The 27,353-nt window shown below is 41.7% G+C and overlaps 1 protein-coding gene across 1 annotated transcript in view; it reads right to left on the bottom strand.

Annotated features, from left to right (window-relative positions):
- The window catches only part of AFF1 (ALF transcription elongation factor 1), a 236,826-nt gene that overhangs the window by 65,885 nt on the left and 143,588 nt on the right, over window positions 1–27,353 (bottom strand). The window contains 1 exon segment of the mRNA XM_027769864.1: window positions 2,227–2,271. Coding sequence (XP_027625665.1) covers window positions 2,227–2,271 — 45 coding nt within the window.

Here is a 27,353-nt window from a genome sequence, read left to right on the forward strand (position 1 = left end):
CCCTATTCGTGATTTCCAAGTGAAAATGCACATCCTTTGATGGTATTACTTATTTTCAAGCATTTTCAGGTAAGGAAGAACTCATTAAAGTGATGTTGGGTGCGAGGGAGGGAGGATGGACGAGTTTATTAAATTAAAAATGCCTGTCTGATGCTGTAATACCATCATTCCTAAGTAAAGGATGTGGCATGTCTTATATTAACACACATCAAAACCGAAGAGAAGCAGCTGACAAAACAGATAACAAATCCGTATTGTTGCATTTGCTTTTGAAATAACTATGGGACAAGTCAGACACAATCTTGGAGAAAAAGTTAAGACCATACTTTTTAATTGACTCATTTATTATTTTTATGACTTACCACACCAAAGAATTTCAGAAATAGAAGAGGCAAAGGATAATATAAAAAAATTGATCATGGTGACTTGTTTATTAATAATCTTACTGCTGGGTGACAACAACTTCTCATTTAGCATTTCAAAGTACGTTTCCTTGGAGGATTTCTTCCTTCCTTCCTTCCTCCCTTCCTTTCTTCCTCCCTTTCTTTCCTTTTTAAAGAGATTTTTTTGCTCTAAAGCATGTGCACTTGCCTGAGAGAGAGACAGAAAGCAAGAAATCACTCCTCAAGGGGGGATGGCCATGCTATCGTCCCTTCTCCTCCATTCTTCTCTTGGGACTTTGGACACACACGCACACATGCCTGGTGTGAGTTTCAAGCCACTGGGTCCAGGACTTGAACCGCAGTCAACTATGTGAGAGTTCAGAAGCGTAACCATTACGCCATCTGCTGGTCCCCCTTGGAGGCATTTCTTACTCAGAAGACTCTAACTGAAAAATAAGAGTTGAAAGATTGTAAAATAAGGAACCAGCAGGTGGTGTGGTAGTTAAGGCGCTGGACACTCCCACATGGCCGACCAGGGTTCCCAGTCCTGAATCTGGTGGCTTGCTTTCTCACTTCCTCTCTCTCTCTCATTCTCACCCTCTGTCTCTCTCTGCCCAAACTAAAAAATAAATAAATGAATAAATAAATTAAATAAAATAAATAATTATTAAAAAAAAGAAAGATTGTAAAATAAAAATGATGGCACTGTTTTCCAGATATCTGGGTAGGTGTCAAGAATTTCACCAGTGAGGAGGTAACCAATATACCTAATTACTGGCTTCAGCACCATCATTTCTTACTACTGCATGGTGAAAAAGTGAAGGGAAAAGCTGAGTAAATATACACTTTTGAGGAAAAAAAACAATTAAACATAGAGATTGCAGTTCTAATAGGCCCTTGTGTCACGTATTGCTCTATCACCCCCCAAAAAGCACCTTACTGGAAAAGATAAAGTAAAACTCTTATTAAGCAGCAAATTAAAAGCCATGGAAGAGAGATGAGAAGTAAATATACAAAACCTTCAGTTATTATAATTACTGAATTTGAGCGTTAAAATGAAGCTCTAGATTTCCTGGCTATTAAAGCCCATGTAGGAAACATGATAGTTTATGTGTTTCTCTGATAAAAAGGAAGCACGTTGGTCTGTGAGGACAATTTTTGTGTTTTTCTAGAAAAAAAATCTGTCATCCTTGTGAAAAATAAACAAACAAACAAACAACAAAAGAAAAACTGGACAACTGGGCCATGTGCTCAATGATATTTTTGCAGAAATGCCATGTTCATGACAGCGTCAGTAAGTAAGAACAACAACAAAATCACCTTCTAAGGTAAGTGTGAAGACATCCATTTGCATTCCACTGTATTTCCTTTTCATCCCTTTAAAAGTCCATGGTCCCACTGAAGGGGAGGCCATGCATACTGTCACCCACAAAACACCAAAGTCAGACAAATCAAGCACTATTTTTCCTCTGGTGCCTCCCACGCCACAGACGTACAGGGCGTTTCCTCTCGGGGAAATGAACGGTTCTCCTGGGTCTTGAAGGACAACCAGCAACACTCGAGATGGAACACAACTCTGGCCCAAATGCTCTGCAGTTTGCAGACTTTGTTTTAATTAGTAAAATCTGTTTGCGAATGCAGTCATGTTCTAAGACTCCCTTTGTTAGTCTTCTGACTTGTTTTGCCTTTGGAGGTATGAGAGGAGGAAGCTGTTTAAAGGGGTTCTGGAACAGCAACTGTTCATTAAAGTGAAAGTAAACGGTTACTGTCTGCTTCCTTAAACATGGATATGCCTTCCTCCTTAAACAGTCCTTAAAATGAGAAAGAGTTACTGAGAATTTACCTTCAAAATCTCTTCAACACAATGGACTTCATTGGAGTAGGTCTGCTGAAAGTGAAAAGAAAAGATTAGTAAGCAAACAGTTAAGAGTGATGGTACTGATGGATGCTGGCATTAATACAGTAACACTCTCACAGTAGATTTACTGCAGGCCTACCTCGACCTCCACATTAGGACCTCCACATTCCGGGTGAAATAAGACCAGAGAGATTAACCTGACTTAATCCTGGGGGTAAGCAGGAAGTCTAAGGACAACGCAGACTTATCGTGACCTATAGGTCAAAAGCTTCCAAGGGATAGGTTGTATATCAAAATGATAAGTGTTGTTAGTAATGAGATGTAGCAAAACTGGAGGTTAAAAAGAGGTCAAAACAGGTGTCCAAGGAGCCAGCAGGTGGCATGGTGGTTAAGGCGCTGGATTCCCACCTGGTTGACCACGGTTGGAGTCCCGGACCTGGTGGCTTGCTTTCTCACTTTCCCTTTCTCTCCCTCTCTCTTTCTCTAGTGAGCATGCATGCCCTGTAGCAAATTAAATAATTATAATAAATAAAATGAAATCATTTTAAAAAGAGAAAAAAACAAACAGGTGGCCCAGTCTGCTACCTCACAGCAACATCTGACCAATAAGCCAAGTCCAATCAAGTCTAGCTCTTTTTTCTTAATATCCTACGCTGTCAAAACCTGTTTGTTAGAAATGCCTCTTAATCCTACTTCGAGTCAGCATTTTCACCTTTCCCATGCACCACCTCAATGTGCACACAGAATTTTCCTAGAGAAAAATCCTACGGGGAGACCATTAGCATCTTGGAAGAGAGAAGCACCATTTACACCTCTTCTTATCCCCAGATGCATGATCACAGTGACAGCAACACAGAAAGGGCTTAGGAAATGTCACATTCAAGCCTGGCTATCTGTAAGTGCACAGAAAGTGAAACGTTAAACCGAAAACAAAACTTTTTCTGAACTAGAGACATGAAACATACCCCACAACTTCAGGGTTTAGTGGAACGGCAGCTTTTGCCCTGTGGATTCCCGAGCCCCACGCTCAGGCCCGAGCAGAGCTGCGTAGTACATGCCTTGCCATCGCTTCCCCCACACTCACTGCTGTGCGTAAAGCCCGGCTGTCCCCAGCGAGGTTTACACTGTATCCACCTCGCAGTTAGAGAGTAGATAGAAAAGGACTCCTTGCCCCAGTGTCTGGTTCTAATTTAAGAATATACTTTAACATAGCACAGACTGCTAGCTCACAATCTAGGGTTTACTAACCCACAATTTCCCTATTCCAGTTCACACGAAAGAAGGAAATGGAGAAGCACACGCATGCTCGCGCTGTCCCATAACTGGATGTAATACATATGTCAAAATTCGAATGCAACTTGACCTGCTGCCTGCCTGTGTCTGTTAAAAACAAACAAACAAACAAACAAAAACATAAATCTCCACGAATTGATTTTATCAAAATTTTAGGGCTTTTGTGTTTGTTTGTTTTGTTTTGTTTTTGGAGAAGTTTTTGTGATAGGGCACATGTGCTTGTCAGACAGATAGAGACAGAGAGACAGAAAGCGAGAAATCATCCCCCCAGGGGGATGGCCACACCACAATCCCTTTTCCTCCATTCTCCTCTTGGGATCTTGGGCATGCATGCACACGCGTCCGGGATGCAACCCACGGTCGACTACATGGGAGTCCAGCAACACAGCCATTATGCTAACTGCTGGTCCTTTTTTTTTTTTTTTTAATTTGCTAAAGGGCACATATATTCACTGGAAAGAGAGAGAGAGAAAGCAGAAAAGCACCCCCGTGGGGCACTGTCACACTGCAATTCCTTCTTCTCTACATCTCCTTTCAGGATTTGGGGCATGCACACACATATTCCCGGTGCATTTGTCAAGCTGCCAGGTCCAGGACTTGAACTGCCCTGTTGGCCATGTGAGTTCCAGTCACCTTTATCACCAGGGCATGGGCTGGCTGGCAGTTGGGTGTTGTGAAGTAGTGCCAGGAAGTTAAAAAGTATAACCAAGAAACGGGCAGATGGCATAATGGTTACATGGCTGGACTCCCACATAGTTGACTGTGGTTCGAATCCTGGACCCAGTGGCTTAAAACTCCTGCTGAGCACATATGCATGCCCAGGATCCTGAGCAGAGAATGGGGGAGAAGGGATTGTAATGTGGCCAACTCCCCTGGGAGGTGATTTGTCTTTCTGTGTCTCTAGTGAGTGCAAGTACCCTGTAGCAAAAACAAAAACAAACAAAAAACTCTCTCTAAAAGAAAGAAAGAGAGAAAGAGAGAAAGAGAGAGAGAGAGAGAGAAGAAGAAAAAGAAAAAAGAAAACAAACAAAACCCCAGAAAGTATAACCAAAAAGAAAAAATCAAGGGTGTCCCTCGAGAGATTGCTGGACCCATTAGATCCATCTTCAAACATTATGTATATAAAACTACTAGACTCGTTTCTTTCCTTTTCAAAACCATGACGCAGGCCAGCCCCACAGTAGAGTGGATAAGCACTGCATTGGAATGGATCCCACTTGACCGACTACAGTTCAAATCCTAACTCTGGTAGCTTGAAACACAAGCTACAGAGTACATGTGTGTGCATGCCTAAAATCCTGACAGGATGGAGAAATGGAGGAGAAATGAGTGTGGTGTCATCATGCCCTGTTAGGAGGTGCTTCCTGTCTCCTCTCTCTGCCAAGCACACATGCACTCTGGCAATTAAAAAAAAAAAAACAACTTTTAATTAAAAAAAAAAATTAAAGGACATTTAAAAGCTGGATCCAACAGTTCTCTATTTTAGCACAAATGTCAGATACAAAAATGAATGTTGTTTTCACCTGAAGGCAAAATAAAATTATACTCTATGGTTTCAATTTTTTGCATACATCATGGGAAAAAACAATTAGAAGTAGAAGGGGAATCAATAGAGCAGAGTCTGCGACTGTATTGACTCTGGATACATAGCCCCCTTATCCTGTCTGTTGCAACAATGAGAATGCGAATCCAATCAAAGTATCCAGTGGTCAATGAAAAACACGAAGCATACTGAAAGGAGGGGGAAAAAAAATTTGGCCACTGTTTCCAACAAAATAAAACTAGAAAGCTATACCTTTAAGATACTGGAAGACTTTTTTTCTGATCTTGAAAATTAATAAGTAGTCGATACTTAGCCAGGATGTTTTATGTTACCAAAAGATTCATTTTGGGGGTATGAAGTTTAATTTCATGGATTGAGCCAGGACTGAAGATATTTTTCTAGAGGTTATAGATGGGCAACATTTTCTCTACCCATAAAGATAGTCACCATTTAATCCATTTTAAAAATCTAAGTAAGGCCTTAGGTTCATGCATTCGTTTGTTAACTTATCGTGATTTTTTTAAGGTCCATTATGGGAGGGGGAGGTGTTTCACAGGGGACACGATTCTACTCCAAATACATGAGTGTATATATCATATTTCAGGGTTTCCAAGCAGCACTATTTACAAGGGCAAATGATTGGAAATGACTGAATGCCAAGCAATGGGACTCTAGCTCAGTTTATGGCACAACCTATAACCCAATGAATCTATATGCTACTGGGCCAGAAGATGGCAGGGAGGTTAAGGCGGCTGGATCCCACACGGCTGATGCGATGAGTGTGGTGTCATCATGCCCTGTTAGGAGGTGCTTCCTGTCTCCTCTCTCTGCCAAGCACACATGCACTCTGGCAATTAAAAAAAAAAAAACAACTTTTAATTAAAAAAAAAAATTAAAGGACATTTAAAAGCTGGATCCAACAGTTCTCTATTTTAGCACAAATGTCAGATACAAAAATGAATGTTGTTTTCACCTGAAGGCAAAATAAAATTATACTCTATGGTTTCAATTTTTTGCATACATCATGGGAAAAAACAATTAGAAGTAGAAGGGGAATCAATAGAGCAGAGTCTGCGACTGTATTGACTCTGGATACATAGCCCCCTTATCCTGTCTGTTGCAACAATGAGAATGCGAATCCAATCAAAGTATCCAGTGGTCAATGAAAAACACGAAGCATACTGAAAGGAGGGGGAAAAAAAATTTGGCCACTGTTTCCAACAAAATAAAACTAGAAAGCTATACCTTTAAGATACTGGAAGACTTTTTTTCTGATCTTGAAAATTAATAAGTAGTCGATACTTAGCCAGGATGTTTTATGTTACCAAAAGATTCATTTTGGGGGTATGAAGTTTAATTTCATGGATTGAGCCAGGACTGAAGATATTTTTCTAGAGGTTATAGATGGGCAACATTTTCTCTACCCATAAAGATAGTCACCATTTAATCCATTTTAAAAATCTAAGTAAGGCCTTAGGTTCATGCATTCGTTTGTTAACTTATCGTGATTTTTTTAAGGTCCATTATGGGAGGGGGAGGTGTTTCACAGGGGACACGATTCTACTCCAAATACATGAGTGTATATATCATATTTCAGGGTTTCCAAGCAGCACTATTTACAAGGGCAAATGATTGGAAATGACTGAATGCCAAGCAATGGGACTCTAGCTCAGTTTATTGCTAAGCCTATTACACAATGAATCTATATGCTACTGGGCCAGAAGATGGCAGGGAGGTTAAGGCGGCTGGATCCCACACGGCTGATGCGCAGTTCCAGTCCTAGACCTGGTGGTTTGAGGAACACACTGGGTGCGTGTGCATGTGTGCCCAAAATCCTAAGAGGAAAATAAAGAAGAGATTGCAGTGTGGCCATCCCTCCTGGGGGGTGATTTCTCACTTCCTCTCTCTCTCTCTCTCTCTCTGGGGAGCACACATGACCTATAGCAAACCTTAAAAACGAAAAAAATTGGCAGGACCAGCAGATGGTGTAATGGTTTTATCACTGGACTCTGGTATAGTCGACCATGATTTCTATTTGAGTCCAGGACCCATCAGTTTAAAATTCACCCTGGGCGCGTACACATGCGTGTGTGTGTGTGTATGTGTGTGTCCATCCAAAATTCCGAGAGGAGAAGGGATGGTGGTGGTGTGGCCATCCCCCCAAGGGGGTGATTTATCATTTTCTGTTTCTCTGTCTCTCTGGTGAGCACCCACACTCTATCACAAATATCTCTCTTTAAAAAAAAAAAAGTGGCTACCATACATAGATACTTAAGAGATGTCCTCTTACCTTTATCTCTAGAAATAATTTCGCACTTACAGAAAGACTGCAGACAGTCTAAGGAGCTCCTGCAAACCCTTCATCCAGATTTCCTACATGTTAACATTTTACCAGCTCTGCTTGGTATTTCTCTCCCAGCCAAGTACACTTTGAGCCTTTAGAGAGTAAGTTACATGAGGTAGAATGAGTACTCCTTTGCTTTTAAATACTTCTGTGTGTACCAACACATATTCTAAACCTGTACTTTAAAAAGGGGGAGACAAGGCAGTCTGTACAGAAGGAGCCTGTTCGGTGTTCCATCCATCTGAGATCTGTCTCTCCGCTCTTCTCCCACTTCGGAGATATTTCAGCTATATAGAACACAGGTCCTTCAGGTGTGTTTGCAGGGAAAGATCTGTAAGGATGCCTTATTTAATAAAGTATAGTTTGGCCACTGGACACTTTCCAAAAGGGGGGAGGGGGTCAAACAAACCATGATCTCCTAAACCCTTTCTTAAAATTCACTTTCCCCACAGGGTCTCCAGCTGGGTATTGCTACTCTCAAGAAAAGGAGCCAGGCTCTCCCAGTAACCTGTGACCAAAGAAAACCAGCCTGTCCTGGTCAGGCCTCTCTGGTACAGCTGAGAAAAGTCCTAAGACATTCCATGTAAGGCCTTCCTTAGAGAACCAGAGATGGCGGCCAGCAGGTAGCCTGGTGGCTAAGGGTGCTGGACTCCCACATGGCCAACCACAGCTCACGTGTCCCCCCCCCCCAATAGTGGCTTCCTTTCTCACTTTCCCTCTCTCTGGTTAAATTAAAATAAATAAAATTAAAAAAAAAAAGAAGAACAAGAGATGACAAAAAAGCAACATCAAAACACACCTACAAGAGTGGCATGAATCCAGAATATCTAGTTTGCAGGTCCTCCCTGCTTAGTCCTCCCTGTGCGGTATAAAAGCGCACCTAAACACTCAGGGCCACGTACTCCATTACTAGCCCTCCCTTTTATTTCCCTAGCTTCCTAGAGGAAATGCACTCTCTCCTCCTACCTGTCTGAGGCCCCCTTGCACATTTGATTTCCTGAACATAGAATGACTTCTGAGCAGAGATCTCACTTCCCCAGAGAGGTATGGCCTTAACAAAAGAATCGTAAATCTGATCGATTGAAAAACAAAACAAAACAAAACCGACAGCACCTACTCACTGAATGCATGCTGTATCGCTACTGCATTGAATTCTTCCCATACTAGTACCTCGTTGATTTGACACCATAGATTCTAAGAGGCATCATTACCTCAGGGGTAGAGGGCGGGCAAGCAGATCATTACACTAAGTGGTCCCACCCACTGCATAATACAGCCTATTACAGCAATGTAAAATGACATAAAAATGTCCGAGAATTCTATATATAATCCTCCATTTTATTCTCACACCAAGCTCTGTGGTCGGTGTAATCCCACATTTTAAAATGAGGAGAGTCTGTACCTTAGGGAAATTAAGTTGTGAGTCCAACACTCCACTAGGCTCTGGTGTAGCTGAGCCTAGCTTCAGAAAATGGTTACACTGGCTTTTCAACTCTGGTGGAGAGTGACTCCAAGTGTCCCATATCTGACCCAAAATATGTTTTTAAAGCAACATTTTCTTTTTTGTTTCTAGAGAGACATTTTGGTGCTTACACATAACTGCCTCAGTAGAACAAGTGCTTCAGACCAGAAAAGGTGACAAGGCTGGCCTCTGATTTCTCACTCCATTTAGAATGACACTGCGTGGCTGTAAGGAAGTGCACTGATACCCAACTAAGAGAAACTAGTAAATGTCTTCTTTGTAAAAAATAGAATTATTTTATTATTATTATTAATTACTATTATTATTAATTTGCTCAGAGAGAGAAAGAGAACAAGAAGGCAAGTTGCCAGGTTTGGGACTCAAACCAGGTCAGCCATATGAGAATCCAACACCTTAACCATCATGCCACCTGCCAGCCCCAGTAAATGTCTTCTGAGCATGACATATTTTGTTTGGATAAGCTACAAAGAACTGTATAAAAGAAACAAACCTCACCACTGAGACTGGTTGGCCCTTGAAATACTGTTTTAAGTCTCTTAAGTTTCAACAGAGCAGCAATTTTATAACAGTGTTCTTCTAGAAAGACTTAGTTATCACCAACCAGAAAATACAGAGCCAGAGGCCGTGTGCTCAGAGGGACGTCAAAAGATCTTAGATTCTAGATCCAGCTCTGCAGAAGAATAGTTCTGCAATTCTGGATAAAATTCAATGTCTTTGGGACCATGTGCTCACTATGATGAGGGACGTTATGATCAAACCTACTCATTTTGCAGGAACGGTATGAAAGTCAAATGTGAAGCGTGAAACTTTAAAAACTGTTAAAAGGCACCAATATATGGAATAATGCGTGATGCCAACATGATCAAGGCATTCTTTATTAGTGTTAAGAGCTTTTAAAAATATCCTGGGCCAGCCAGTGGCATGATGGTTAGGGAAGCTAGGTCTCCCCTGGCCAACCACGCAGTTCAAATTCTGGACCTGGCAGCTTGAGAAACATGCCAGGCACATGGGTATGCATGCCCCAAATCCTGAAAGGAGGGAGAGAGGAAGAAGGCATTATGGCATGGCCATTCCCCATGGGGGGGTGCTTTGTCTCTCTCTTTCTCTGTCCAACAAGTGCATGCACTCTCTAGTAAATGAAAGGAAGAAAGGAAAGGAGGGAGGGAGGGAGAGATGGAAAGAGGGAGGGAGGAAGGAAGGAATCACCCAATAGGTTTTCTGTCTGATATTTAATTTTGAAAAGGCTAAAGCAAATGTCCATGTTGTTTTTCTTCAAATGCATTGCCTCTGGATTCCCATTCAGTCTTCAGTATCTATCTGCTGTGCTTCTACCCCCAACTAACTAGATAGTTTTTCCCACCAGGAACCCTCTTCTTTCTCCCACTGTATCTGTAACTCCTGCTTAGCCTTCAGGATGCAAATTAAAAGACTCGCTTTGGAAAACATTTCCTGACACTCCCTTATTTCCGAAACTGTTCCAGGGCTCCCATGCTGCCCACCTGGCTGGCTGCCCTTTCTCTGTCTTGTGTCTTTTCTCCTCTCCTTCCAGACTACAAGTTCCACTAGAGCGGGGCCAGTTCTACCTCCTTTCACCCCCAATCATATGCTGCCTGCCCCCCAAGGGCAACCAACAAACATTTCCTGGTATGTTTCAGTCACACAACGCAGAATCTGAAAAGAAGTTACAACTTTCAGAGATATAGAGACTTAGTAGATGCTATCGGCTATTTGAACACCTTTTACAGAGCAACACTTTAACGAATTACATAGAATTAAACCTACTAGGAACAAAAAGGAAATTGTTTTATACTTTCTTTTTAGAATACTAAAATTATGGGGCTAGTAGGTGGCGTGGCAGTTAAGGGTGTTGGACTTAACCATCACATGGCCTACAGCAGTTCAAGTCCCAGACTTGGAGGCTTGCTTTGTCACTTTCCCTTTCTCTCTGTCTCTCTCTGATAAATTAAAAAAATAATAATAATAAAATGAAATTAATAAAAAGTTATTTTAAAAATATATTAACATTGCTGAGAAACTATTTAGTCAAACATCCGATTGGCAAACACCCCAAAGACGAATGATACTGCATCTATGAGAAAGTAGTAAAGAGGCACCAGCATGCTGTGGTTGGTGGGAGGATCGAGGGCTACAACCCCTGAAGACATGAAATTAGCAGGAGCCACAGATTCTAATTCCACATCCTCTTTGGCTTCTAGCACTGACTCCTACATGTACCGAAGGGGGAAAGTGCAAAATTACTCACTTCAGCTTAGTTTGCAAATAAGACACTGGACACAACCTAATGTCTACAGTGGCAGGCTAGGAAAACCATGGTACACAGCTTCCACAAAGAAATACTATGCACCGATGCACCAATTGGGGTGACTGCTAAGATACATCGCCGAGTAGGAGAAATGAAAGCCAGGTGTGTTGTTAGGTGGCAGCAGGTGTATGAGAGAACGTGTCAGTGAGAGGAGGACAGGTGTACAGAAATGCTGACTGGATGAACTGCCTCTGGGAACGACACAGAATTCATAATTAATCAATCATTTCTAGAAAGGAAAAGTTGGTGGCTAGGGAATGGGAAGTAGTTTTACTGTATATCCTTAAAAAATGAATTATTTGGGACCAGCAGTTAGCATAATGGCTACGTCGCTGGACTCCCCATGTAGTCGACCACGGTTCGAGTCCTGGGCTCGGCAGCTTAAACTCATGCCAGGTGCGTGTGCATGCGTGCCCAAGATCCCGAGAGGAGAATGAAGGAGAAGGGATCGTGGCGTGGCCAACCACCCCCCCTTGGGGGAGATTTCTCGCTTTATGGCTCTCTGTCTCTCTGTCTTTCTAGCAAGCACATGTGCCCTATAGCAAAAATCTCAAAAAAAAAAAAAAAGAATTATTTAATTCTATTTATTCTTTTTCAATTTGATCAGAGAGAGATAAGAGAGGGAGAGTGAGAAAGCAAGCTGCCAGGTAAAGAGGACTCAAACCACAGCTGGCCAGGTGGAAGCCCACTGTCTTAACCATCGTGCCCCCTGCCAGCCCCACTATATATCCTTTTCTACCTTTTAAATTCTGAACCTCCCAAATACTACTGACTCATAAATAAAAACTCAAATATTGGATTGAAATAAAACCTTTTCCTCAAAGTACAGAAACGTCCTCAGCTACTTACGTGTTGAGTTCCTATCCTCCCGGTAAACCTTCTCCCAAGCACACACCTTTATTATCACCGGCTGGCTCCTTGGGACTCCGGGCTTGCCTCACATAATACTTATCACATGGCATCGGTTACTTTATGGATTCTCAGCCTTCGCGCAGGGAGCTTGTAGAATGTGCCAGCACTTGCTGTCAAACGCTGGCCTGGTGTTCTTTTGCTAATTCACTCCTGCTTCCCAAACTGAACTAGCAACTTACTGACTGAAAGAGAAACATCTTTTGGTTCTCTTTTGATCAGCCATGTTTAAATACCAAGCAGACACATGTGAAATGTGCAAAGCTTCACAGGATTGTCATGAGGAAGAAACATAATCAACATTTCTAAGAGACAGATTAGAGGAGACCAAGAGACCTGGCAGAATAAGGCTCTGTCATAAAATTCATTGTATTCTGTGAACACACAGTAAATCACCTAAATATCTAAGCTGGTTCCAAGAACACGCTCAAACGAGCGCTCTCACTGCCTGGGTGTGCCCACTTGGGCTGGAAAGGGCATAAAATATTCGTGGTGTTACTTCTTCAGAAGCATCATGCCCTTTGGGTAACTAGTTCAATGTCTGCTTCCACACCCAGAATTTCAGAATAAGAGTTTCAAAAGTTCCTGGATACTTGTAGTCCACATTAAAACAAGAATAGTGACAACAATCCACCCTAGAGAAGGAAAACGGTTAGAAAACAAGAAATAAGGCATGACCGAACGGTGTTCTTAACAATAAATAGCAATAGCGTTATTTTGTAAGAAGCAAAATCAGCTTTAACTGTTTAATTCTTCCTTTAAAAAAATGAATCACTCCCCCCTCCAGAAATTGTCAAACAACAGGAAGGTTTTGGATAGTTTTTAGAAATGACAGGCTCTAGAATGTGTAGCAAAGAATTATCTACATGTTCCCTCAACACCTGTCTTCTTGTTTGTTTGAAGAGAGATATTTTTGCTATAACGTGTGAGGGCTCACCGGAGAGACAGAGACAGAGAGACAGAAAGTGAGAAATCACCCTCCATGGAGGACGGCCATGCCACAGTCCCTCCTCCTCCATTCTCCTCTTGGGATTCTGGCCACACACACACACAGGTGCCCAGCATGAGTTTTAAGCAACTGGTTCTGGGAATCCAACAGTGGTTAACAACGTGGGAGTCCAGTGACGTAAACATTATGTCACCTGCTGATCCCAATACTTCTGTTTTTATGGTCAAACTGCCTGCCTGATGCCACCGGTCAAACTATTAACATTATGCTAATTACAGAAATCTCTGTGGTTCTCTACATAAATTTCCTAGACAGGGAAGGAAAAGGGGTAATGAAAAAGATTATTTAAAATGATGCATAATCTATAAATCACTCATGGTATTTCCAAAAAAGTGTGTGTGTGAGTGTGTATGTGTGTGTGTGTAAAGACCAAGCAATTCTACTCCTCCTGCAGGAATCTAGAAAGTGGGGGCAATGTGGGACAGGTATGTCACAAGTCCCGGCTGTCCTTTTCTGGCAGTCTTCCCTCATCTCAACTCTAAACTGTAATTTCAAGGGTTCTACTATGTCTCTTCCAAGCTGGTTTCCTGTAGGCAAGAACTGGGTTCTGTTTATCTCTGTATCCCCCAAGGCTTTGGGATAATTCTGGACTAACAGAGAGATACAGTTAGTGTTTGTGAAATGAATGAACTTGGCTTTACCACCTCACAGCATATCACATAAAATCGAGAAACATGAGCGAACCAAAAATTATGAAATTTGTTTTTTATAGTGAATTCTCCATTTTCTCCCTGGGAAACAACATATGTTTGCTCAAACTTAGAAAATTCAAATAGTTCCACAAAATGATGGTAGTTTTTAAAATATAGAAATCCTCAATTTTAAAAAAAAGTAATATCTGGGAGCAGCAGTTGGCGTAATGGCTATGTCGCTGGACTCCCATGTAGTCAACTGCAGTTCGAGTCCTGGACCCAGTGGCTTAAAGTCAAACCTGGCATGTGTACACACACGCCCAAGATTCCAAGAAGAGAATGGAGGAGAAGGGATTGTAGCGTGGCCATCCCCCCTGGGGATTTCTCACTTTCTGGCTGTCTCTCTCTTGTCTTTCTGGCAAGTACACGCACCCTATAGTAAAAACCTTTCCAAAAAAAAAAAGTAATATCTAATACAACAGCAACCCATGAATCACCAAAACCACACCAATCAGATATTCTGGGATGTCAGGGATGTAGTTTGGGAATGTAAATTCTCAGAAAGCTAAGTTTCAGATAACAAGAGACAACAGTAACAAGAGATGACAGGAGCCAAGGATGGGCACAGTGGGCATGTCTGGGTGAGAAAAGAACAGTGTACGTTGAGGTCAGCTGGTGGCATGGTGGTTAAGGCGCTGGATTCCCTCGTGGATAGCCACGGTTCGAGCCCTGGACCCAGTAAACTGAAAAATCACCCTAGGCACATGTGTGCCCATGCCCAAAATCCCGAGAAGAATAGAAGAGGAAATGTTGCATGGCCATCCCCCTGGGAGGTAATTTATCACTTTCCCCTCTCTGTCTCTCTCTCTCTACTGAGCACACGTTTCCTACGGTAAAAGCCTAAAAAAAAAAAAAAAAGAAGAAGAAGAAAGAAGGGCATATGACTCCTTGAGACAGGAGTTGAAGAAATACTTCAAGGGCCAGCAGATGGCGTAGCAGTGATGACGTTGGACTCCCACATGACCAACTGTGGTTTCAGTCCTGGATCCAATGACTTGAAAATCACACCGGACACGTGTGTCTGTGTACCCAAGACCTCAAGAATATATATATTATATCTAATTTGTTCTAAGTTCACCTTTAGGCAAACTGCCTTTTGGGGTAGAGGGACAGAGGGGTATTTTGGACTGGGTCCTGCCATGTCGGGATCCCCTGTGCCTGCCCCTCAGTCAGCTGCAACCATAGGCGTGTGCAACTGTGCCAGCCTGTTTAGGTTGGGCTGGAATCAGACCTGGGGTGCCTGTGTGGCCCCAGCTTGCCCGGGCAGCAGCACCTACCAGCATACATGGCTGGGCCTAAACTAGTTTTTCATCAGCAAATTATAATATCCCGTTGTCTGTCTGAAGCCAAATAAAGCAAAACTAGGCTGAAAATGACATTAAAAAAAAACAAACCTACAATGTTACTTCAACTTACAAAACCTTTCAGGAAAACGTATTTTGAAATAGCACTTCTTTAAAGCTCAATATGAATACTAAGGAAATCAGTTTCTTTCCCATCAGTCTTTTAGATTATACTAGGGAAGCAATTTACTTTAATTAGTGTCATAAACATAATTCTTCTAAAGTATGTTAAAAATGGTAAAAGTTCAATTTGTATTAACTGAGCTACTTCAAATGTTCTGGAAATTCTGTTTTGATCTCTATTAAAAGAGTGCAGCTTTTCATCTTGAGGTCGGGTTGAAATAAATAAAAAGGAAGTCAGTGAGTGCTCTTGTACGTGTCTGCCAACGCTCACCTGGTACAGATATGCAGGTAGGATGGAAGAGTAATCAGTGTCTGTTCTGTTGATTTTATTGCTCCTATATTTCCTGAAATCATATTTTAATTTGTAAAGCACACAAGGTGTTCGTAGAGTCACGTGAAACAGTCTCTATTTTTAAAATACTATTTAGTATTGAAGCATCCTATGTACAAATGTTTTCAGTATATATAATTTATGACAGTATGTCCACTAAATTCTTTTATGCAAAAGTTAAGAACATTGAGGTGTACCTAGGTTAGGTTTCAATTCACTTTAAAACAAAATACCTGGATGAAAAACAAATGTAGGAAACTTATCTGTGCTTGACAGTAATTATGTCTAATCTAAATTAGTCACGAATTACCTACTACCTACTGTCAACCATTACCATTCACTGTGCGATAAAGGAAGTTAGAAATCCCCACTGGCACAAGACTCTCAAACACCGTGCACCTTTGATGATGAGCGTGCGAAGCCAGTGTAAGGCAGCAGTTAGAAATCATTGAGCAAGAATGGCTAAACGGGCACTGCGTTAAAAAAAGAGCGAAGGGATATGACAGATTGGTTCCCTTCCAACAAACTGACAAATTCTTTCAAACGTCCTAAACTATCCACCTCTATTCCTTTCTACAAACTATTCCACTTACTAAAACAACCTTGAGACTATTTTGTGGAGCAAGTTTAATGTCAATGTTTTTGAGTGGTAACATCGGTTTGCAAAATAGCCTTTCGATTAGGATGTACCATTGTAAGGAGGGCATGAAACTGCACTGTGATGGTATTTTCTGTCACCAAAGCTGTCTCTACTCCCCTCTGGCCTTCTGTGCATGCACACACACACACATGGGTCTTTCCAAATCATATTAACGGATGATTCTGAGTCTAAAAGAATAGTACTAAACGACTCTGTCAACCATGATGGGATTTACAGATCCATAACCCTGTTTTACTGCTCCCTCTTTCAGTGTGTATGTCCATCAAATTTAAGTGGCAAACAATGTTCAGGAACATTTCTGTCTAGTTTGTCATTCATCCAACTGTGGCCCTTTTGACTAGCTCACACATTAAACATTAGTTCTACATTGCATAGGGTGCCTGAACGTTATTTTTTTTTTTTCTTTCATAGCTAAGCATAAGCCAAGACTACAGGGATACTGGGAGAAGAAGAAAAAAATTCCATGAATTTCTGGAAAAGGTTGAAAGAAATTGAAGTTATATAAATAAGATAAACCATTTAATCCACGCTTTGTCTGAAAGGACGTAAAGATTTTTATCCTGGGCTTATTCCGGCAGTAATCTCAATACTCTGGACTAGGTGTTGGTTGTCTGTCTCTTGGCACTGATTATTTTTAAAAACAAAAAACAGAACCCAATAAAGAAATGAAGGAGGGGGTGGAAGACAGAAAATTACTGAAGTGGTAGGCTGCAGGCATAAATACTCTGAGGAAACAATCTGAGCTTCAAGCTACCCTGGGGATTACTGATACTAGAACAAACACAGAAGAGAGAAGGCAAATAAAGATGACCTTGCCCTTTAAAGCTGAATTCTGAACAAGTAAATTCTTTTCTTTTTTTTTTTTTTAATTTTAAAGCTGGGTAACAACCAACCAGGTTAATCACTAGGTAAAAGGGCCCAAGATCATCCTAGGTAGTAATTCCACTGAATCTCAAGCAGGTTTCATAATCTCCTGTATTATCTTTGTACATAAATTTGATCTGAAAGTATAGACAAACAGCATCAGACTTCCATCAAAGCTTGTCTGATAAGCTAATTTACTGAACTAATAAAAGTAAAAATATACCTAAAGACAAAGTTTTGAATGGGCAGTCATTCAAGTGCTGGTATTTATTGATGTGTGTGTATATATACTATATTGTATTATATATATATTATATATAGTATATGTAAATTTATATAGTATATATATAGTGTGTATATATGTATGCATACATATATATTTAAATACAAAAGGCAAGGTACATAAACATATATAAAAGAACTCTTCTTGACTTTGTCTCAAATAGGCATTTAATATGTACTAGGAGAAAACTGCTTGTAAAATAAATGCACTCTAATCCCTTCAGAATTTAGAGCATTCTAAGCATGCATAATGCACATGGCTGAGATTCTAAAAGTTGGGAACAATAGGTGTATCTCCATTTGGAAACATGAAGGAGGGTGACTTTGCCGACTCCATCTCTGTTTGGATGTATTCCCTGTCAGCCCCTGGACACGTCTCTCTTCCCACGCTGACCCACATGTACACACATGTCATGAAGAAGTATAAAAAGCACAATCCCGAGCCTGTGACTCTAGAGTTTGCAGTGTTTTAAGGCACAAGTAACCACATTCATCATAATGCTCAATGTTCTTTTTTAAAAAAACAATGATTTATCTAATTTTATAATTTATTATTTTAGTTTAACCAGAGAGGCAGAGAAAGGGAAAGTGAGAAAGCAAGTCACCAGGTCTAGGACTCGAACCACAGTCAGCCACATGGGAGTCCAACATCATGCCACCTGCTGGCCCCCCAACACCGATACTCTTGCATTTACTGTCTTTCCTGTCTCCTCCCTTTCTTTCTGTTTTTCTGGAAGGTGGAATCTAGGTGCCAGAGAAGAGATAATTTGGGAAATAGACAACCACTCTAATAGTAACCGAAAAAGGCAACTGCTTTTGAGAATTGTCTTTACAAGCTGGGAAGTCAACTGGCAGAAGGGAATTCTGTCTCAGCTATACGTTAGTCCAGTGGTCCTCCTGACTAGACCCCACACCTGGCACACCACCCATGGGAAAACACGCCGAAGCCCACAGCCTGTCTTTCTGACACCATCACCACATTGCCAAGTGGGGGATAAGGGCACAGGCCATTAAAACAAAAAAGTGAAAATGTCCCTTCCAACTTGAATGTCTTTCACTGGTACATAGGAATAACCTCCATAAAAGTGTGCAGTACTGGGGCCAGCAGGTGGCATGGTGGTTAACAGCGCTGGATTCCCACATGGCCAACCGCAGTTCAAGTTCTGGACCTGGAGGCTTGCTTCTCTCTCTCTCTCTCTCTCTCTCTCTTGTCAAATTAAAATAAATACAGTTAAATAAAGTAAGTCTTTCAAAGAAAAAAAAAGTGTAGTATTATCTCTACAGCCACAGTAATGTTCTCTACCATGCTGCACTAACCTGACGATGCTTTGTTAAAACAAACCTGAAAAGATTTAGACTGGCTCCTGAGCAGGTTAAGTCTTTTCTGTTTTATTATCTCAGTCAGGTAAACCTTAAGAGCCTTCTCAATGTCAAAGTTGTTTTCTTAATAAAAATCTCTTGAAAGTCTTTGGTAGAATGAAATATACCAACTTTTTCTGGCCTTCCCTAGAACTCTATCTTTTAAAGACATGACTCACGGGGGATTTAAGTCACCAGAAAACTTGCCTCCTAAGTCTGGTGGTAACAAGTCTTCCCATCATTTCATAACAGAATTTCTACTTAAAAAAAAAAAGTCAAACAGGTATAACCTATATTCAAGGCAATCAAGAATGCATTCATACCTATAATTTGGGGTTCTGCTTCCTTTCTTAATGCTTTCAGCCAATTTCTTAGCTCTCTTGTGGTTGACAGAAGACTCACTAGAGCTAAACCTCAAAGTGAACAAATTCTGTCTCCTGCAGCAGAAAACTAGAAACACTGTCGTCTTCTCTTACTAGTTTTCCATCACAAAAATTTACATCCCGGACAGATACACAATCATGTGATCACAAACTCTACTGAATAAATTCATGAGAACCATAGAGCTGGGGGCTACAGTGACATTTCTCAGGTAAGCCTGCCTGTACTGAAAGGGATGTCATTTTGAAATTCTCCTAGACCTAGGAGATCTTTTCAACTTGACTTACATTGTATGTGTCTGCTGAAAAACGAAAGAAAGCAATAAAATCTTAGAGAGAGTGCGTGTCTGTGTACACTCATACCTACACAAATACACATATTCCGGATTTTAAACTACCAGTATCTTCGATTTCTAGTTTTACTTCAGGAAGATGAAAGACTCCATCAACATGTGCCAAATGATCCAAAAATTCAGGACTAGAATTTGAAAGGCTAAGAAAGAAATCATGAATGAGAAGGAATCACTTAGTGTCCAGGTTTTGAATTTCCTTAAAATATATTGCCCAAAAAAGGGTGCGATTTTCTACAGATATAGAACTATAATATTACATTGTTCCCACTGTGACTCCCATTATTATTTCATAGGAAGAAAGGAGAGAGGAGGGAGGAAGAGGGAGAAAGAGGGAGGAAAAGAAAAGCCACAATCCAAACCACCAACCATGCAAATCTCAAGAGGTATCCCAAGTCTCTAGTGGCAGCCAAAAAGAAAAAAAAAAGCCACGCCACACCACCTGTCTGTTACCTATCAAGTGTATACAAAGGGAGGGGACATGGGAGGGGCAGAATACCTGTAGCTGAAAACCTTATTTACCTTATTTGCAAGGCCGTACACCCAGCAGCACTAACCACAGAGGTGGCTCTGATCCCTCTCTTCTTAGCTGTGGACCCTCACAGAGGGGCACAGGGACAGGACAGAAGTGCAGGGAGAGACAGACACATAGTCTCCTTAAAGTCTTCGCCCTCACCTGACTGCCCTCCCCACCTGCACCTCGGGCTGCATACTTACTGCGGGGCAGCTGTACACGGGGGACACTTACCTCCGTGAACATGTCTTACTGCCCTCCTACATGGCCAAAAAGCTTTCCTGTTTTCATACATGTCTTGCCAGCCCTGATCGGTGCCACTAGGTCACCGTCTTTTGTGCTAGTGGCTGCAATGGCGGCCCTGACAGGAACGAACTTGGAAATCTCTTTGCTTGTACGGAGCCATAAGGAGCAGTGAGCGCTCCCAGGCACAACTCCCCTGGCTCTGCTCCTAAAAATGCTCTCTCAAGTACACCGTTGCTTAGCAATGCTCGCCTTCCCCCTGTACGTTGGAAATTGGCAACATCTGTCCCTTTGGCAGTTTTGACTTGTGCAAAGCACCATACGCACAGTTTAAAAACATACGGCGTTTATGAAATGGGCAATCCCTCCACCCCTCCTACCTCCCTGCGAACCACGGAGAAGACCCAAAAATGGTTTAACATTTGCTTGCAAGGCTGACAGAAAAATCTAGGGACTTAAGGCTGCTGATAGCACCTAAGCAAAATATGTAAGCCACCAGTGGGAGTTCCTATTAAAACTCACCTAATAAGAGGTGTGTTTGTGCAGTTACACCTGAGGATGCCTCTGAACTAAAACTGCCATTTGGTTAACAATTTCCTTTAGAACTAATTCTATCACCAGCAGCATTACGTATAAATACATATCATTAGTAAGGTAAGATATAAGGCAATTAATTCATGGAGTAGGTAGGGTAATTTTCACACTCACATTATAACCCAACTTTGGAGACAAAAATACACACACACATGCAGACACACACACACACACACACACACACACGGCAAAGGAATGTTTAAAGCCTATAGGAAAAAAATGTGTTTAAATAATTCTAGTATCATGGATTTCAAAACAAATTATCTGAAACTGCCTAAGTGGGTTTTTATTTTTTCATTATTTACCCCCCAACCCAATCTTAGTATTTTACTGAGGTTATTCATTAACACTAAAATAGGTTATAACACTGTAACTGTGTTCACAAGAAAGAACTACATTTAAAAAAATAGAGCTTTTAATGGTAACATTCTAGTTCTGCATATAATGTTACATTTTACCTAGCACAATGACAGAGAAATAAAAACCAGTAATAAAAAGCATGGAAGTCTCCCAAGAACTGAACCATGCTCTGCACATTCAAACTTTGGCATGTAGACAGTTTTAGTTCCTTTAAACAAATCAGGCTACAACTTTCTTTTTAGCTTTAAGCCAAACCAATTTTGACATATTAGAAACACATGTTTTCAAAGAAATTCTACAGGAACTGAGTTCCAGCTACAAAGGGTAGGCTGACCTTTTTTGCTCTCACTGTGGCTCTCTACCTGAAAGCTTACAGAAGCAGAAAAGACCGGGTGATACTTACTCCCACTAAAAATACATCCAGCGGGGTCCTCACTCTCTGCACTAAATAGTTACTCCACAACATGCATACATCTGTCATCTTGCCTGGTCAAATCCACTTCTCACTGTAGTCTCTCACTCACGACCTGCTGGTTGCATACAATAATCCTTGTGAAGTTATGTTTTATAATAGTTTGTGGGAGAAACCTGGGCAGGCTCTGCAAATTGGGGAATCCTCAAAAATCTCAAGAGGTCTTTGTCAAGGTCACCTAGCGGTTCTGGCTATGTAGGTGCTTGTGAGCAAGAATCTGAAGCTTCCAGTCATGGTTCTGCCATGGGCCAACTATTAATAAGATCATTGCTTCAAAATGGTTGAAACGTGGTGCCTGTAAACACAGAGTATGTTCTCAGTAAAACAGAGCCATCATTTTGTTTTTCATGATACTATCTTATGACACAAAAGCCTCAATTTTGCTTTCCTTTTCCTCTTCCCAAAAAAGAGGGTCCAGAGGACGACAGGAGCCAGGGCAGGGGCTGTGGCGCTGTCCACCAGGCAAGTGCTGATAAACCTTCAGGATTGGGTTGAGAATGACTCCAAGATACCCCTCCAGCCAAGACATTTATTGAAGGAGGAGAAAAAAAAAACAAGCTTCCTCTGTGAAGAGTTCCAGGGCTGGGAGGGGAAGGCAGGGACTGGTGATGTCAGCATTACCCTTCCCTTGACTGTCCCTTCTTGGGAAAACATCATTTTAAAAAACTTGATCGGGGGGAGTTGCAGATGGTGTGATGGTTACGTTGTTTGATTCCTAGTAGTCAACTGCAGTTAAAGTCCTGGACCTGGTGGCTTGAGGCTCACGCCGGGTGCATGTGCACACATGCCCAAAATTCTGAGAGGAATTGCAGCATAGCCATTCCCCCGGATGTGTGTAGGGGTGGGGATGATTCCTTGTTTTCTCTCTATCTCTCTGGTGAGCACATGGACCCTATAGCAAAAACCTCTCTTAAACAAAAACAAAAACACTTGATTAGGGCAACAGTGGTGCAACAGTAAAATCTGACACTCTCTGGTGCAGAGTGATTAGGAGGGGTTATGGTTAAAGAAAAAGAGACCTCCTTGAGTATGCTGAGCACATGCATACACATGACCTGGGGCTGGGTGCAGGTGTGTGTGTGTGTGGGGAGGGGTTTAAATCATGGCATTGAAACCTTGGTAGGAAGAAAAGAATACATTTTTAGAAAGAAAAAAATTGTCTAAAATCAAATTCATGACATGGTCATTTCATTGCTTCAATAACAACAACAAAATGATAAACATCATCAATCCAATCCAAAACCTTAGGATACTGTGTGGGATGATAGAGACTTCCAAGCACAGTTGTAAAAGTCAATCAAGACAATGCAAAACTGGGTAATATACAATCCTCCTCCAGTGGAAATCTTCATTTGCTGCTACGCCTACCAATGGGAGGTGGGACATACTGCAGTTTGCTCTATGTCAGGTAAATACATCCCATTTAATTTCACAATAGCTCTGTAGCTTCGGTAGTAGTGTCCCATTTAAACAGGAAGGATTAAAATTGTTAAGATCAAAGGAAGGACAGAAGCTCTTGTTTACCAAATGAGTGCTCAAAACAAACTCCCTATTGTTAGCTATAAAAATGTTTTTGAGGAGCCAGCAGGTGTCATGGCAGTTGAGACACTGGACTTCCACATGGCTGACCACAGTTTGAGTCCTGGTGACCTGTTTTCTCGCTTTCTGTCTCTCTTTCTCATGAGCACACATACCCTATAGCAAATAAAATAATAACAATAGTAAATAAAATTAAATGATTCTTAGTAAGAATTTTTTTTGGAGAGGTTTTCACTATAGGGCACGTGCACTCGCCAGACAGACAGAGAGAGACATAGAGACAGAAAGCGAGAAATCACCCCCCAGGGGGGATGACCACGCCACAATCCCTTCTCCTCCATTCTCCTCTTGGGATCTTGGGCACACATGCACATGCACCTGGTGTGAGTTTTAAGCTGCCAGGTCCGGGACTCAAACCACGGTCAACTACGTGGGAGTCCAGCAACATAGCCATTACACTAACTGCTGGTCCCCTTAATAAGAATTTTTAAAAGTAACTCAAAAGACATTCAAGGACACAAATGCTGGACTTGGTAATAAAAACAGCATAAAGCTTCATTGCTAGAATTCAAACTTCTTTTTTAAAAGAACCATCGTTTTTCTTAGAGCTGAAAAGAACATCAATGGCTACTACTATGGTATGCATGTCTGTGTCTCTTGAAACTCTTATGTTGAAACTTAAATCCCAAAGTGATATTACTATGAGCTGGGGCCACTGAAAGAGGATTAGAGCCCTCATGAATGGGATTAGTGCCCTTTTCAACACTCTGGAGAACACGAGTTCACTCCTCCATCCCTCCCACCTACTCTGCTGTGTTTAGATGCCGCATTTGCCTCCTTTCGCTGCTTTGGCCATCCACCACGTGAGGGTCAACAAGAGCACCATCTAGGAAGCAGAGAGCAACTCTTCACCAGACATAGACTCCCCCAGTGGCTTGATACTGGACTTCCCAGCCTCCAGAACTATGAGAAATAAATTTCTGTTGTTCCTAAATTACCCAGCTGAAGATATTTTGATACAGTAGCACACATGGACACAGATAACTTCACTTCAATAAACATTCAGGGAAACTGACTCTACTTCATATCAAGGAGGATAAAAATCCATGTTCCATGGCTTTTGGTAAAGCCATCTAAAGAGAAAATGAGTTGTTAAATGAGCTAATGTTATTAATGTTCTTATTTTTAACTAACATGGAAACAAGTGCATGAATCACACATGTAAACATGCTTGCTCATAGGAAAATGTCTTGTTATCAGAATATAGAATCAGTAAGAGCAAATTGGGTCCTATCTTATGTTATTTCTCATAAAGGTTTAAAAATCGTGTTTTACTTAAACTAGACAACACCAAAATTTCACCACAAATTTTTCTGAAAACACACCTCCTTTAAGTATTTGGGTTCCCATCTTGGAACTGCCCAAAGTGAAGAACAATCGCATGGATATCGAAACCACAGAATTCACGGGGAGAGAACACCACACCCATGGGGATCACACAGGCTTTAAGGTGAAGTCTACTAGTATTTAGATGTTTGCGACTAAGTGAATACACCATTCGAGACACCGTCCCTCTGTGAGCGAGCACGCCAATGTTGGCTAATGCTTCCTTTACTCATAAGTAGGGAAATGGGAGATAAGAGATGGGAAGACATGCTTGTTTTTTAAGGAAAGACTCTCTTTTAGATGTAAACGCAGCTCCAGCTTTATGTAGTGTACACACTGGTGCTATCTTGGTTCCCTCAAAGAGACTGTGAACAGGCCCTCGATTGGGGGACGCAGTGCAAGGCAATCCCATCACTTTTCTGCTATGGTCTCCTCTGTGCTAAGCAAACTCTGGTCAATGGCTGTCTCAGCGGATTGGCATACGCATCCTGACCACTAGAAACACGAACCGAGTAAGCACACAAACCACAGTGGGGCTCTTTTACATGACTTGCATGGAATAAATTTGTGAACTGTATAGGTGAGTCATAACATAACAGAAGACTCAATTAGGTTCAAAACAGCACACCAGTGTTTTTCCTTGTTTTAGCAACTAGTTCACTAGACTCTTGAGAGAATGCAAGGACATGAAGGACCCTTGTCTCTGCTCTACCCATTCCTGCAAGATCATTAATCTTTCTGGAAAAATTAAGTCCAGGTTGCCAGCCAGATATTTTCAAGGCCAGTAATCTTAGGTAACTAGGATACCAGTTAATTATACCTTTCTGATCTAGAAGAACAAACACCCCACCCAGTTTGGTTGGCTAATTCTCAAAAAACATAACTCATTCAATAGCAAAAAAAAAAAAAAAAAATTAAGATTTTTACCACAGGGTGTGTGTGTACACTCTGGAGAGACAGTGAGAGGGAAAAAGAGAAATCACCTCCTAAGGAGGAATGGCCATACCACAATCCCTCCTCCTCCATTATCCTCCTGGGATTTTGTGCACACATGCACACATGCCTGGCATGGGTTTCAAGCTACCAGATCTGGGACTAGAACTGTGGATGGGACTAGCAATGATAGATGCATGTGGGAGTCCAGTGTTTTAACCAGCACTCCACCTGCTGGCCGCAATGGCTAAACATTTATGATTGAGAATCCTTTTCCAGCAGTTTTACTATCTGTATTGCTTACTTAAAAATAAAAAAGAAAGAGGGACCAGCAGTTAGTGTAATGGCTATGTCGCTGGACTCCCATGTAGTTGACCATGGTTCGAGTCCCAGACCAGGTGGCTTAAAACTCACGCCGGGCACCTGTGCGTGCGTGCCCAGGATCCCAAGAGAAGAATGGAGGAGAGGGGATTACGGCATGACCATCCTCCCGGGGGTGATTTCTCACTTTCTGTCTCTCTCTTGTCTCAATGGCGAGTGCACATGCCCTATCTCTTTTTAATATCTCTTTTTAAAGAATTATTTTATTTAACTTTATTTATTTATTTAAATTTTCTGGCCAGAGAGGGACAGAGATGGGGTGGGGGGTAGGAGGAAGGGATGAGAAAGTAAGCACCAGGTCTGAGACTCGAACTATAGTCAGCCATGTGGGAATCCAGAATCTTTTACCACCATGTCACCTGCCAGCTCCAAAATCTCCCTTCCAGAAATAAAAAAAAAAAAAAAAAAACACCTCTCGCTAGAAAAAGAAAATATGTCAAATGAATTCTGGCATCTCATTCAATACAGAGGAAGGTAACTTCATATACATGACAGATACATAAACCCATTACCTTCCAATTTTTACACCACATAACAACGACCTGATTATTCTCTAAACTCGATACTGAAAAGTACAGCAATTAAGAGGTTGGAACGCGACTAGGACGGCCTAATGAACGGATTAGGGCTGCTTACTTTCAAATCTACATGTAGGAATGCCTGAAATAACTGGAGAAATACTTAGGCTGAAAATGGTTAAAAAAAAAAATACTTCCTCAAAAATAATTGTTGAGCTTGGTGCCTGTTTCCCAGCCACGTGTCCCAAGCAGGATTCTACTCCCACGTTATGTTGCCCACCCCCCACCCACCCCCGGCCCCGGTCAAACATTTAAACGAGATGATCCTTGCAGACTCCAGATCAGAACTGAATTGGGTAAGAAATCCTCTGGCTGAGCACAGTGCTGAAGTCCCATTTTGCCCCAGTTCCCACTTGGCTACACATAAAGGACAAACGAGAAAACGAGACATAATTGATTTCCGCCTCGCAATGTTTACCACAGGCCCCCTGGCGGGGCGCCACTGTGTGATGCCAAAGCCACATGCAAGGTCCAGATCCTGGACAAACCCAAGGACACAGAGTGTGGGGCGTGTGCCTATAACCCCAGCCAACCAGGAGGCTGAGGACAGATGATCGCAGCATGGTGAGACTCTGTCAAAAATACCTATCTTTCTGCCCCACCCCACCCCCGTCCTCTATGTATTTTTTTAATAAAAAGCTTACCATCTGGACAAAAAAAAGGCCTGAGAGGCTGGGACACAAAGTCATCTCTAAAGGGTCCCAAGAGCTGAGGGAGCCAAGGCAGAAGGAGGGCCACGACCCAAGACTGGAGAGGCAGCTAACAACCCCATGGAGAAGGCAAACAGCAAACAGCCGGGCACTGTGGCACCCACCCGCCTCTC

This window comes from Tupaia chinensis, unplaced genomic scaffold (genome assembly GCF_000334495.1).
Source record: "Tupaia chinensis unplaced genomic scaffold, TupChi_1.0 Scaffold000094_1, whole genome shotgun sequence".
Classification (NCBI taxonomy): Eukaryota; Metazoa; Chordata; class Mammalia; order Scandentia; family Tupaiidae; genus Tupaia; species Tupaia belangeri.